The 15,684-nt window shown below is 41.4% G+C and overlaps 1 protein-coding gene across 1 annotated transcript; it reads right to left on the bottom strand.

Moving 5' to 3' along the window:
* WASF2 (WASP family member 2) lies at positions 1-14,599 on the bottom strand. Its single transcript, XM_053454478.1, has 9 exons — positions 14,518-14,599; positions 6,526-6,656; positions 4,635-4,769; positions 4,337-4,490; positions 4,123-4,240; positions 2,542-2,672; positions 2,330-2,464; positions 1,744-2,210; positions 1-1,372 (listed from the first exon to the last, which is right to left on the bottom strand). Exons 2-9 carry the CDS (start codon positions 6,653-6,655, stop codon positions 1,215-1,217), a joined length of 1,428 nt encoding a protein of 475 aa, XP_053310453.1. The 5' UTR covers position 6,656; positions 14,518-14,599; the 3' UTR covers positions 1-1,214.
* Positions 14,600-15,684: the final 1,085 nt, after the last annotated feature.

The following is a 15,684-nucleotide window of genomic DNA, read 5'->3' as shown; positions in this document are numbered from 1 at the left end:
TGTAGGCAAAAGAAACCTTTATATAAAGCTGCTAATAAACAGTTTGTCAATACAGAATAAAACTGCTCCCAGTAAATATAATTAGCAAAAAAATACTCATACAGCACGTTATAAATGGCAGACATACCCTGCAGCACTTCCAGATTTTAATATGGCACTTGATCCCAAAATTCAGATCTATTAAGGCACTTATAATTTCAATATTATATCATTACAAAACTGAAAAGTATATATTTCCATAATAACAATGAATAAGTTGACATTACACATTTGCATAAACCTAAATGTAGCTGGTGTTAAATAAAACTTCAATTTTGCATAGACTAGTATTAGGGAATATTAAATGAAATCGTGTTGCTAAGAATCAACCCCTAAAACATGCCAACTTCTGGGTTAATCTTTGATTTCCAGAAGATGAGATTTCAATGTAATTTTGCTTATTGGTAGGACTGCTAACTTTCAGTGGTGCTTTTCGTCACCTACCTATACAGACATAAGCAAAGCATTAATGCCAAGTAAAAAATATATATAAATTGGCCCATATATATATATATGTAAAGTATACTTTTCCACCTCTCCCCTACAATATTTATATATAATTATTTCTAATTATGTTGCCGCTCTGCATACTATGTAATTGTATCATTTTATATTCAATGCAGATGTTTAGGTGAGGGAGTTATTCAAGGATTGTCCTTTGGTTCTAAGACTGCTCTGTCCTGATGCTACACCTTTAAAATGGTTAGATTCAAGGCACTGTTTGGATTTATTGTTTCTTAGCTTATTTGAAATATATATACTGAAACCGTACAAAGTTACAGAAGAAAAAGTGCAAAGAAAAAAAAGCAGAGGGCTTTTACATCTTAGCATAAAGGGGGTGTAGGATTCCATAGGTAGCACTGGTAAGCCTGGCATAGACCCCTTTAAAAGGTGTATTCCTTAGCAGAGGAAGGAGGTGCCCTTTCTGCAGGGTCTGTAGGGTCTTGGTTATATTATGGTCGCTAATGCAATCAATAGGAGGAGTCACTTATCCTATCAAAAATACCCTTAACTTAAGGGAAGAATTAGTGTACAATTTTGCATCCTATTGATTTTGTAGCCGACATTTTTCCTAGATGCCTTAAAGACTATGCCTTTTGTGTTAACAGCTCCCTCCCTTTACATCAATGTATTTCCATTCTTTCTCATATTGCTCCACCAAGCAGCCAATGTTTTCAGTCAGACCAATCATCTTCATCAAATTCAGAAGAGTCATCCTCTGAGTCACTGTACTCTACAGCAATACGACGCGAGAGGATTGTGGCCACATCATTGCCTCCGACGTCTCTCTTCTCATGCTCCAGCTGCTCCTCCACTTTCCGCAGCTGGAAACCTGGAGGGAGATAAAATTGAGATGGCATGGGTCACAGGGGAAAGGCTAGAAGCAAGCAGTAAAGATAAGGCATGTGAGAAAGCAAGGTTGTGTGCTGATGCCAAAGGAAATCACTATGAAAAGATGATAGCAGAGGCTAAACATAAGTAGAGAAAAGATGAAAATACAAGAGCTGTAAAAATTAAAAGATATAACATGGAACAGACTGATAGATAGGTGGTAAGAACATAAATGAAACCGCATATAATTCTTTGCAGGCAGCTTTTTATGGCAGAGATTAATGAAAATCATGGATGTTAAGGTGGATGAGACTGATGAAGGCAGAAAGCATGGGGTAAATTTGAAAGAAGATAATCAATCGAAAGACGTACCTTGACGTATGGCTGACAGAAGGTCGCTCCGAGCATCGCTTACAGGTGGAAGGGAAGTTTTGGGTTTTGAGCTGTGGGCAGTGGATTCTCCTTCTGAATGGGAGAAGGAAGGAGGTGGTGGGGGTCCAGGTGGTGGGGGACCTGGTGGAGGGGGTGGTGGAGGCGGAGGAGGTGGTGGTGGGGGTCCTCCTGCAGGGGGTTGTACAGGGGACAATGGAGAGACAGCGTTGTACTCCAAGACAGCAGGGGCTGGAGGAGGAGGAGGGGCAGGAAATCCTGGGATAGGAGGACAAGATGGAGGGGATGGGGGAGGTAGATAGGATGGGTCAGGAAGACCTATAGGAGGAGGTGGAGGAGGAGCAGGTGGAGGGGAGAAACTTGGCCGCCCTCCTAGTGGGGAACCAATGGGAGGATCTGGAGGAGGGTGGGCGGGGCTAACCAGGCTGACACGATGGGAAGCAGGTAAACTAAGGGGAAAAAAAACCAAAAAAGCAAAATAAGTTGTTTGTCCCAATAACTACACAGGTGTGCCTGAGAGGGTAGCAATTTCTTTTTCTGTTTTAGTCTCCAAGCAATCAGACCTTACCCAAAGTCCATAGGAGGAGGTGGAAGAGAATCATCAGGAAGTGGAGGACCAGGGGAAGTATCTTCAAATGGAGGTGGGGGTGGGTACTGAATCACATCTGTGCCATCCATAGATGTAATAGATCCATTCTGAGAACTAGTAAATACAACAAGTCAGACAGAGAATATACACATACAGTATAAACATATCAGGCTAATGGTGCTGACTATTACCCTGCATTAATCAGCTTGTCTTTGGCTTCCACAAACTCCTGACCCATTTTCATTTTTTCCCATTCTTCCTTCCGAGTGCGGATCTTACGTGGATTCACATTTCCACGGTTGGGATTATCCTTCTTCTCTCTCTGCATAGATTCAAAAGATTACTAGACATGTTCTCAAAGCCCCTGCTGCTGATCACAGTGTTGCTGAATGCCTTGACACACAATATAATCACTAACCTTTGCATCAGGTTAGGAAACAGAAACAGACACAGTTTTAATTTCCTTGCAGTGGTCATTTCTAAAAGCATTACCCCCAAAAAATACATAGGTTTGTTAATGGGTGGTGCAGTGTGACAGTGTGGGTTGACAGACATTCACACAGATTTTGTTACCTTACACACACTATATATATATATATATATATATATATATATATATATATATATATATATATATTAACTGCAAATTGGAAAAATATACTTTCACCCACTTAAGGCAAAAATGCCTGTTTACACGAGTCTCAAAGCGAGGTTTTCATCAGAACGGTCAGTAGTGAGATCACTGACCAAGGAAGGATGTTAACCATCATCAAAATGTTCAATATGGACACCCACATTCACATATCAAGTGTTTCTTCATAAATAAAACAATTCTTACTTAATGAATAGTGTGTTAACACATTATTTAAATGCAAAACTACCACTTTAATTTCCATTTCAAACCCACTTTAACAATGCTGAGAAGGTATAGCTTATTTACTACACATGCCCCCCAAAAAAAGAATGTCCCATATGAGTTAAAACCATAACTGAATACCATCAGGAGAATGCCGTCTCATTTAAGTAATCAAGATTTACATTTTGTAGTGCCACAGCCACCATAGGTATAGGCAGGGCTTTTCATGCAAATCTTCACATAATCCTGTGGAACTGTGTGAGCAGGCAGCGATTAAGCCTCTAAAGACTGCTTACAGCTGCATAGTCCCTATGTAAATCTATCATCACAAATATCTCGGCAGCAATGCAGCAAGTAAAAACATAATTTGCAAGATGATGGCAGCTCCCACTCTATGAGACCTGATGCAAGTTTACGGTGCTTAACTATACATTAAGAGGGTAGAATTCCAGTGAGCTTCTACTGCAGAAAGAGCTTAGCTGGTTTTGCATAACACATAGTTCAATCAGTGAGATCTATCCAAAATATCCTGATCTACTGAGCTATGTATTATGCGGGGCCAGTTCGGCCATTCAATTCGGAGAAACCTGTTAGTGTCAGACTTTCATAACGAATTGGAATCGAGGGAGTTAAAAGCCACAATTACCCTGCACACACACACAACTGCAAACTATATATTTAGTGACTAAACCCCATAGTTTTAATAGAAAACAAGGCGAGTATAGACGAAAGAATTAAAACGAAGAACTGAAATGCGGCAGTTGCCTTTAGAAAGAAAAAAAATTCTAAGGAGTCAGTGACCTGGGGATTTTCCATCAACCATTTACAGTAACTACCAGTGTACAAGATGGTAGGACACTTCTTTGGTGTGTTCCTGTCACCCAGCAAAACAAAGTATGCTCCACCTGCTTCTTACCCTGTGTTTGCGTTTCTCCTTCATGATATCCTTTGTGTCCTGCAGCATCTTCTCCTTCCACAGGTCAAAGAAGTAAGAGGGATCAGTGTAGAACTTCAAGGCCTCCTTTCCATCTTCCCTGAGGTTTAGAAATTAGGAATATTAAGGGAATCAACTACTCAATTTAGTTAATTGCTTTCTGATTTTCTTTACAGCTCACCCTTTGAAGTCTTACCTATAAGGTGACAGGATGTTGAGCGGAGGTGGCATGTTACAGGTCATGTATGTTTCATGCACAGGAAGAGACAGAGAGTCACGTACAAACAGCTGTTGGTCCTGCAAGGTGTTACTACGGAAAGCCTTCCGTGAATTAATACCCTGGAGAGAGACTTTAAGCACAGGAAGAAGCACTATTAAATGGCCACAGATTACAAAGCTATGGGATCATTAATCGTACAGCTTGTGTTAACTATGTGTAGATTTAATGCAGTTTCTTTCCCTTTCAATTAGGTGTTCCCAACACCACTACTCACCCTCCTCTTCTTTGGGGTCCAGCTGTGTCACTTTGACCTGTAGTTTTTCCACCCTATCCCCAAGGGTTCCTACACGATATGCAAAATGACTTGCCTGAGTGAACAACTCTCCAAATATGTCCTCTGCATAGCGACCTAGAACAAAGAGTGACATACAATGTCGAATAAGGAAGTATAACAAACAGCTACTTCAGGGCAATGGTAATACAAAGAGAGAATATGTCACAAGGAACCCCAGAATGGGAGAGGATAGAAACAGAGAATGAAAGGGAATAAGGGCACAGGCAACAAGCACAGAAAGGGAGTGTGACATGGGCACTGAAATGACAAAGAATTAGTGTGTTGAAATGCAAAGGGAAAATGAGAGAACGGAGGAAATCTGTTTTGTATACACATGGCAAGAAACAGAATAACTCACAAGGCAGGGATCAAACGAAAGTGTAGACCTGCAAGGAGCATTTTAGGAGAGAGAATGCATGCATGGAAATATCAAAAAAGGAAAAGAACAGGATGGAATGTGAAAGAACAGGCAAAAAGATGCATAAAAAAAATAGACACAGCAAAAAGTTAGAATTACAAAAAGACAGTAAATTAAGGCAGGAAATGAAGTAAAGTACTGGGAAGGCACTACAGGCAGAGGAGTAGAAAAGAAGAGCACAAAGAGTTCAGAAACAAACAAAAAAAAAAATGGGTGATCACGGTGTGTTCAAAGGGAAAGAATGAAAAGGTAAGCGGTAAGATGCAGAGAATGGTTAAGGTGTGCCTAACAGAGAAGCTGGAAATGGGGTACAGGGCAAAACCAGAGAAAGTAAAACAAGCTTACAAAGGGAGTGTGAAAGAGGGACAAAGAAGGTCAGAGAAAACACAAGCATGGAAAAATGGAGGATGTGTGCATGTCAATGAAAGAAGGGAGAAGAGACGTGAAAGGGAGATCTTATAAAAGTAGCAAAGGAACCGCATATATGAAGTAGCATGTAAACATCAGAACACATGGCGAACGCAAGGAAGGTAAAGCCTGTGCAGCGAGTGTCAATTTATAGAAATAGAACATGCACAAGACATGTGAAGAGTAAAACAATTGTGATGTGCATGGGTAATATTGAAAGGTTATGCAGAATACCGTGTGTTTTTACTTACACCTACCAATGAGAAAGGCTCAACAGCAAGGACCAAGGAAGGGACAGTGAAAGTGGAAGGATGTCAGTAAGGCTGAAAGGAAGACCATCCATAATAAGAGTCAGGGAGTGTGTGCAGGATGAGTAGGAACATAAAAAAAGTTAATAGGGGAAGAGCATAAAATGCACCACCGACAAACAGAAAAACAACAAACAATAAAAGAGAATAGCATCAGTGGAAGAGCAAAGTAGGAGAATAAATAAGAGCAAGAAGGTGCAAATTCTGTGGAAGGGGCCAGGGTGCAAAGGTCCATGGGACAGTATAAGAGTAAGGGTTGAAAGAAAATAAATTAAGATTAAATGTGAGTGGAGAAACGCATAATTTGTATGGGGGGGGTTCAGGAAAGAGAATGAGATTGGGTAGGGACCATTGTAATGGAGAGTTAAGGTGGAGCACCCATTATATCACCCATTTAAAGCGTATTCCTCTCTTTAGGCTTAATTGCAGGCCTCTCTCAACCCTGACACTATCCAACATGAAAAAAAAAATAAATAAAAAACGGCTCCAAATATTAAGAGGTTCCATTTCCAATGTTTACTAAAACTCAAAAGCATATTTACCAGGGATGTATGTTGCCCTGTTACTGATAACAAGTAATAAAAAGTTCTCTGTGATTAGGAACAAACAGCATCGTCTGATGTATAGAAAATTATACCTATATTTCCCCAGATCAGTTCACATCTACATTACCACCATTTTTCCATTGTCAACTCACTTAGACTTCCCAGCTGGCGGATGACATTGGACAGCGTGAGATTGGTCATACATTCCAGCTCACTCTGGACAGAGGGAAGCTTCTGCCGGCACAGGTGGCGCGGCTCAATCGAGCGAGCAACTAGAGGCATCCTGTGGGGGGAAAAAAAGGGCACTCAATATTCGGTTATACAGAGAATCGACTACAATGTATTTTATAAATGAGACGAGGGTAGCCAATGAATATCATGTTGAAACTGGTTGACAAAGAACAAAAGCAAGAGGTAAAATATATATATATATATATATATATAGATATATATATATATATAGATATATATATATAGATAGATAGATATTAAAATTGCAGTGACGTCTCTGTCTATCGTTATTAGAAAAGAGACAATGAAGAGACTGAACACAGGATTCTGGAAACCATACACCTATTAATGAGTGCCTCACACAATGATGCAACACGTTTATCTATGCAGAGATTATGCACGGTGTGACACTGGCAGCACCTTAGGGCAATATATCAGACTTACACCATTTTTATCTCTTCTACACTACATGACAAACCCTTATTCACAAATAGTTAATTTCATTAAAATCATAATCCATACACACACACACACCACCAGTCTCTGTAACGCACTGGTAACCATTTCAGGTTCTTGGTGTGTGACAGTGCTATTAAGACAGCACAACGCAGGCTTGCTGGATAACTATTAACAGATACTGAACAGTGCCTTATATTGATGCAGTGTATCTCTTGGCAATTGTTAGATACAAAAAAAGGATAAGGGAGGGTGGTGCAGGCAGAATGTTCTGGATAGCTCTGCAGATAGACAGGAGGATGCAATGTTCTGGCAAAGAGGAGGGGGAGAGGAGAGACTCTGCCGGACATCCTTAATTAGCAATTCCCAGCATGCACCACAGGCGACAGGATTAACTAAGTAGCTGTATACATGACTACCTGTGTACCCATTACGAACAGAGTCTTTTATAGAGATACATGTATTTACAGACACTTGCTTATCATACTCTATTAATAAACACATTTACAGACACGGGTGGTGGCTGCAAAATGTTAATTGAAGGTGATTATGTGATCATTACGGTTCAACTTTCAGCCGTTAACTTAATTTTATCATAATACAGCAATGCATCTAATAATTCCATATATTTACTGTGGGTGGTATTGTTTCTACATTGTGTATACGACTACAACTGACTGAACATCGTCTTCTTTCATCTGTTGCTGCTGTCAGTTCTCCAGCCATGCTGATAGGATGGAGCACAGAGACCAGGGAGGCCTCAGAAGGTTAACACAGGGCAGAAGACAGACTTAACACCACCTGTTGCAATGGGATAAGACCCAACACATTTTCGTGCAGGCGGAAGGCTAGAGCAGAGGCTTAGAAGATGCAGGATCTAGAATGATGGAGATTACGGAGACTGGCAGTACTGTGCACAGACAATATGACGAGTAACGTCTGCATTCCTCATCTCCCAACAGTTGTGCAATGGTCTAAACATAGATTTGTGTAACGCCTATGGCACCGCGCAGTGATCTTCGGCTTGCGTGCAACTGCTTGGCCAATGGAATCCCATTCCATGAAGCCCCCGACACACAGCGCTTGTGCTGATGTTGCTTCCACGGGCAGTTTGGAACTCTGTAGTAAGTGATGCTACAGAGGACACACTAAAGCAATCCTTAAAATCAGTTTAACCGAGCGATAAAGCATGAAACTACAGCCAGTAAACATAAAGACTATCCAATCCTGCTAAAGTCTTCCCGGGGGCGCCGATAGGTCTGGTCCTGTAGCCTGGATGGATCTGGTAGGGTGCAGGGAGTTAAAGGTGCCACCGAGATAATATGAGTAAGCACCAGCATGGGCGCAAAACGCGTTAACCTGTATTTGACCTGTATCCACTTGTTCCTGTCAGCAAAATTTTACTTTAATAAAAATCAAGTGTCTGCCAAACATGCTTTAAATAACTGAATAATCATATTAGGTTGATCATTTTAGCATGTTTAATATTTTGGCCTGTTTTTAAAATAAAGATGTTTTCATAATAAGTTACATCAATTTTGATCCCACCGCCAATAAACCAGTGCCTTCCAACCTCTTCTTTCGGAGCGTTTCTAAGTGAAAGACTCTGCAGAGTACTTAAGGCAAACTATTTACACAGCATGTTAAGTCCAAATGCTACAGTGCCAACAGCACCAACAGGCAGCAGTTCTGTTTATTTCCGAAAACGGAGCTTCAGAGATAACTGAACATGTAATGGGTACGACTTCCCCCTTAAAACAATTAGGCCTTCATCTGAGATCAGGGGTTAGTTAAGATCCCCTCTAGTCATATAGGTAAAAATGCCATCACTTGCTGCAAGAGCACAAGTGGCTGCCAGCGACTGGATCACTGTCTGAAAAGAACTAAATTAAATCCATTTTTTTCTCCTTATTTCTGGAAAAAAGAAATCAGTGGGGTTTTTTAGTATAAGCTTGGGCATGCTGAATAACCAAAGCAATAATGTACAGTGTTTGTTGGCCGAAATACTTGAAACACGCACTTAAATTGGAACACTGCCCATCAACACATGTATACATATGTGCACTAAGTGTATACCATTGCATACAGGCATTCAGACCAGGAAAAATATCAATTCTACTGGTTCTAGTTGCTGGATACATACGTAGTATTTGTGCATTTCCGAATCAGTCTTTATTATATTTATGCAGTATTACTTTTGGCTTGATAAAGGAAATCACTAAAACGGGCGCAGCAATCCTCACGCATACATATATGTACATAAGCACGTTACACACATGTCCAGTCGCAGCATACAAAGCTAGCGTTGGCGTGATCATCACGCAGGCAGGCGGCTGCAGGCCCTGGAGGGATTAGGAAAGGGACAGAGAGCTGCCAAGAGAGCCAGGTGTGAGAGGCTGGCACTCCCCCTCTCCACATCTCATTGGTTACAGCTCAAAGCCTGCAGCCAGATACTGCAGCTGTAACCCCTTCAGCGCCGGGGCCAGCTGTTATTCCAGTCTCACACGCACAGCACCTCCCCCCCTTCTGCACATTAACACGAATACTTAACATTAAAATTAAAAGGAATGCTTGTGTGTCTACACAATAGTAGTAATGATTCACAATACAGAAAACACGTGGAGATTAACAATATCAATGTCACAATCCGGGGCGACTGTATGGAAAGTACTTGATGTTTCATGTTACCCTAGTGAGTCTGGTTTTCAGCTCTTTGCACTCCCCAACCCCCCCTCCCCTGTAAACTAGAAAGAGAAAATGTGTTCTCAGCAACCCCTCCCTAAACAACCAAAATCGCTGCTCCAGCCTCCCAGTTCCTCTTTGGTGCCAAGACCACATTTGAGCATCACATCTGGTCACTTCCTCATCACATATCATGTGGCAACCAAATCATAAGCCCTTGATCTCAGCAACCATTGGTATATTTATGTGTAAACTTTGCACGGGAGAACGGAAGACTGCCTCTGCTCTGTTTATTATAGCGCAAGGTTAAAGAGTATGGACTTTTCTCTGTTTCCAAGATGTATCTGGAATCCAACATCTACATATCCTCACATACAAATCAATGGGTCCGGTCCACTAAGTCTAATACATTAGCTTCTCTGTGTACTAAACGGATACAGATTGACGCACTCGGTCTCTCTCTAGAATATTATAGTGTGTGAAATCAATGGACCTGTATACCCCACCAGGTATAATACATTGGCAGATCACTGAGGACTAGCCCAGAGGCACAAAAAGAGAGCGACGGAGAAAAGAAAAAGATCAATACAACCCTCTAGATTGTAAGCTTAATTGAGCAGGACCCCGTCATCTGGTTATGTTATATTCTAATTATGCCCTGTCTACCCTCTGTACAGCCCTGCAGAATTTGATGGTAACATATATATATATAAAACAATTGTAGCCCATCATTTTATATTCTGAAGGGTCAGGTCTAATACTACTTCCTCTACTTATGTACAACGTAGTTTTGCATTCCTTATCAAATCAATTCAAAATATATTTATAAATAAAGTACCAATAATATCAACCATTTAACTTTTTAAATTAACTTATCTTATATGGAAGAATCCAAAGGAGACAGAGTTTACGTTTTCTGCGGCAGCTGCATAAGCGCGCACACCAGCAAATTGGCAAGGACCATCAATGACGCAAGTGGCCAGCTCTCAATGCTCTCGTTAAAACAATTTAATAATCTGTGGTTACAGTAAGTATCTCAATGCAGGAGCAAGTTTTTTCCCCCCACTTAAGTGGACAGCGGAGGTGCATACATGCGCATAAGCACTGACATGACCTCATTTACTGTTAACACAGAAAAAAGTGGCAGCATGGTTGAAGCACAGAACCCCACAGCATGGCACCCATACCAATGAAGTAATGTTTGTTAGCATGGAAAAGGAATACACACACATATATATATATATATAAGGGATGCATCGAAACGAAAATTCTGGACCGAAAAAAAATTGAAAAAATAACCACACTTTTATGAAAAGCAAGATGACTCGTATAAAAGGACTACCTCTAAGATCAAATATCCTGCTTGCTCCGCCTGTAAGAAGACACTGTGGGACCCTTCTAAGAAATTGTGCTCATCATGCACCAGAGTTAAATATTCAGCCTCGTCTGGCTTACGAAAGAAGTACAGTCTAGAGCCCTGCGCGGGACTGCTTTTTGAATCATCTCCCGCTGTTTTGAATCCCGCTCCCGCAATGTGGGTGTTCCGCTCCCGCCACATTTGTGGCCAATCCCGCCCGCTCCCGCCACATTTGTGGCCAATCCCGCCCGCTCCTTACCTGATTTCCCGTGCAGTCCCGCAAGGCTGCCCTCGAGTTGTTCCCTCACAGCGTCTCTTCTCTTGCTCCGCCCAGGAACAAGGCGGAGTCACAGGAAGTGATGTCACATCACGTGACTCCACCTTGTTCATGGGCGGAGCAAGATAGGAGACACTGTAATGGAGCAGCGAGAAGGCATCCTTGCGGGACTGTGTGGGATTACCGGGACCCGCAGGTACAGTGCCTGACCGCCCGCTCCCACCTGCAGCCCCAGAAAGACCGCCTCCCAATGCAGTCCTCTAGTACAGTCCACTTTCAAGTACTTCAAGAGCCTTTCTAGTCAACAGGCTTCGGCTCCTCTAAATCCTACAGCCTATCCTCCCCATTCTGGAGACCCCAGCACTTCCCCAGAAGCTAAATTCCCCCCCTCTTATTATGCTCCCCTTGTGATGAAGGGGAAATTGGGGAAGACTTTCTTCAATGTGGAAGAGAGTGATAATTTGATTTTAGCGATCAGAGGGACTCTGGATATAGAGGAAGTCATCGTCTCCAAGAAATCTGTTCCCTTCCTTTGCTACACCAAGAAGTTCTTGTCTCTATCCTCTGCGACATGTCCCTTTTGGGACTTATGAGTTCAGGTGACTTTGTGGTTCCCCCAGGTCCTGGCCCACAACCAGCCACTTCAAGCCTTCCTGCTATGTCATTGAGACATATTTCATCTCTCCCTCTAAAAGAAGGTCCATTGCAAGGACAACTAAGGGGATGAAAGTCTCCAGATCCTCCATTAGCCTTGGATTAGACAAGCCATCATTGAAGCCTATGTGACTGCCAAGGTTCAACTTCCCTCTGGTCTGAAGGCACACTACATCCAATTAGAGCCATAAGCCTCCTGTGTTCACCCGAGCCTGATCTGCAAAGCAGCCACATGGAAAATATCCATACCTCCACCAACCACTGCAGAAAAGAGTAACTCTCTTTTTGGCAGGAGTGTTCCTCAGGCTGCTTTGTAATTTCCCCCAATTTGTTTCTTGCTACCTCTCTCTCCCCACCAGGAATGGCAATGAAACTGAATTCTTACCTGGAAATTCCTTCTTCTGAGTGGTGTATTTTTCTCCCTCTTGTTAATTACACTAAAGTGGAAGGGGGAGGTTACACTTTTTATTTGTTCCTGCCCTACCTGATAGGCAGAGCAATCCTTGCTACCTCCAAGGAAATGGACAAGGAAAAGGAATTCCCAGGTAAGAGTTCACTCCCACTGAAATACTACAGTACTTCCACAACGTGTCTCCCCATACTTGGGAAGGCCTCCTTAACAAGTATTGCCAAAGTGTTAGCTCTGCAGGTTAGCAGTCCTATCCATGCACTACATCACCACCAAGGATCTGCAAGCCATGGATGGTAGTGTTTCAGTAATGCAGGATTAGTCACTAGAAGACATCAGCATGTATATACCTGCAGCCACCAGAAGAGGGCTACGGTCACCAAAATGGCTTTGGCTTCACTTGCAGCCACCAAAAAAGTGTTTACTACAGTTTTTTCCATGTAAAAAAAAGATGGCTGCCTCCATGATATACACCTAAGGTAGGTTTTCAATAAAAAACTAAACTGGAATGGCTGTACTGCACTTGACTGGGAATTTGCAGGACAGTCGAGCATTTCAACCCTTTATTATACAAAGGCAAGTGAGTGAGAAAACAGAGCTACCCCAACATAATGTATTGTTTAACCAGTGATCAGACTCAGATATGATCCCCCAATTAAAGTATCATATCTATTCACTACAGGCAGGGTTGACAGGAGAGTTGTGGTTTAATCTAATTGAATAAATGTAATGTAATGAATTCAGTATACATTATGAAGGCCTGACCACACCGAGCATCTGCTGCAGGAAGGACGTCTCTGGACCTGTATAATGTATAGTTACGTTAGTGAGATTTCTTTGTAATCTCCGGTCCCATTGAGCTATGCGTAATACGGAGCCAGCTCAGCCCTTCCTGGTGACAATTGCCAGTGACCCTTCGTAACGCATAGTGAAGTGGGGTAGTTGAAACCACAACTTTCCTGCCAAATCCTCTTTAATGAACATCTTTGTGTTTTAATGGGCCAGAACTTCTTGAATGAGACGCTCACTTGGGTAACCCAGTTACAACGCACAGTGCCATCAGGGAGTTGAAATCTCCAGTTCTCCTAGAAACCACCAGTTTAATGAATACACCTCCATAACATGGCTTAATTTGGGTTACTGAACTGTAAAATGTTTGGGAAGTAGCTTTAAGATTTTCTAGGAAGCTTTTGATTATTTGTACCCCAAAACAACAAGACCCACTGGCGAATTCGATAATTCTCATTATGCAGCTTTGCACAAGTCATCTGTAACACAAAGCCTAGGGCTATGGCAGGGTTTATGCGCTAAAACACAACACAATGTTGTTGTGTTAACATGCTTAGATCACCTTTTCATCTCACTCTATTCACTATTAATTATAATTACATTTTATGAATCGTCCCCTATATCCTGCTTGTATTTCATTGGTTACCTCCATTTAGGGCTTCATTAAATACATGTTTTTTTTCACATTCGTGCATGCCAAATCTAAACGACTACGATTTCAATAATTGTAAAGTGTTATGAAATATTCTGGCGCGATATAAAACAAATTATTAATAATAATGGGGTTCTCTAGTAGTCCAGATTAGTTAAAAAAAAAAAGTATGATTTAACTGTATATCGCGATCTGAGCGCTTCCACACCCAATTAAAAACAGATCACTTCCTGTATTATTAATAAACCGTCATTACAAATACTTTCAAGATTCTGACCTTACGTGGACAACACACATCACTACTATCCATCCTGGAATCTTTAGAAAAGTTATGATAGATGGTATGTAGAAAGATAATGTAGCAAGAGTGGAATAAAAATACGTATAACCTACTTTGGAACGTTTTCTCTATTTCCCCCTCTGGTTCAAATACATTATGTTTATTAACGTTATTGGTTTAACGGCAATCCTCTACTAAAACTGAACCATTATCTGTGCTAAATGAGCTTCTAGAAAAATGTATGTTTTACCTACTTAACCGATTTAACAATCACCAATTTACAACCTAACACTCAACTTTTTGCTGGCTGGGTTTTTTGTTTTTTTTTATTACGCAAGTTTTGGTTTTTTTCCTCACCTTTCCCCGGGTGGTTCGGCTCCTTACACCGGGGGACAACCAACACTGCCCGCCGTGGACACCGCCCGTCAAAGACCCGCCCAGAATAGGAATGATTGGGTGCAAATGTCCAAAATGCCCATATGATTGGCTGCAGCTAGTAAATCCATTTGACTGATTGGCTTAGAATACTTCCTTTCTGCTACTGATTGGCTGTTAAACGCTTCCTTTTTGCTGCTGATTGCACGGACTCAGCTGTCACTCTGAGAGAACGTTCTGTTCCGCTTTCGTCGTTCTCCCTATCTTGCTATGTAAAGCATGTATGTATGTATGTATGTGTGTGTGTGTGTGCTGGTAGGAGGTCAGAGGGCACATTCTGGGGAACTTTGGGATAGTTTCAGCGAGGTTATCATTAGATATATGTGCAAGTATGTTCTATGTATTATTGTAAATAAAATATCCTCGGTGTCGTTGGTAGTAGGAGAAGGGGTTAAACGCGGCAACATTGATGCTTTGGATAGCATTTTTAGTATGTGTAAAATATGGTTCTTCTTCGCCTTTTAAAGAGCCACCCGGCTCTCACATGCACTTTAATGGATACAATAGCTGTTATTAAAAAGGTTTTGTGTCAAAGCCCCCGTATGCATTTCCCGCCCAGATATTTAGATATTTGTATATGAGGTGTGTTCGGGTGAACTCATGTCCTTGCATGTGATTTACTCACCTCGAGCACTGGTTTGGCAAAGGCCGCGCATGGGGTCAGACCCCTTTGCACGCATGCGGCAACTGCTCCTATTGATTTTTAACATGTAAATGATCAGCGACATCCACTGAGTGGAATTATACCTCACATCATGTTTCTTGTTTTTTTCCTTTCATTTATAAGGGAGTAAAATGCTCCCCTATACTGTATTTTCTACACTCTTATTTTTAAACCTTGGACTGGGGACAGGAAAATAATTCTAATGTATATTTCTAGCGGGAGGGCACAAGGTGTTTGGGTACCTATTTTTACATTTTTTTATTTTTTGTTTATGTATTGTTACTCATTTTTTTTGACTGGAGATCCCTTTGCGTTCTTTAATGACCTCAGGGGTCTCTTTCTCCTCTACCCCTTATGATGTCATGGTGATATCACTAGATTATTTTTTATTTAATTTTTTTTTTACCTTTTTAAAAAATATATTT

This window comes from Spea bombifrons, chromosome 2 (genome assembly GCF_027358695.1).
Source record: "Spea bombifrons isolate aSpeBom1 chromosome 2, aSpeBom1.2.pri, whole genome shotgun sequence".
NCBI lineage: Eukaryota > Metazoa > Chordata > Amphibia > Anura > Pelobatidae > Spea > Spea bombifrons.
The sequence above is the reverse complement of the archived record's forward strand: the minus strand, read 5'-3'. Positions and strand labels throughout refer to the sequence as shown.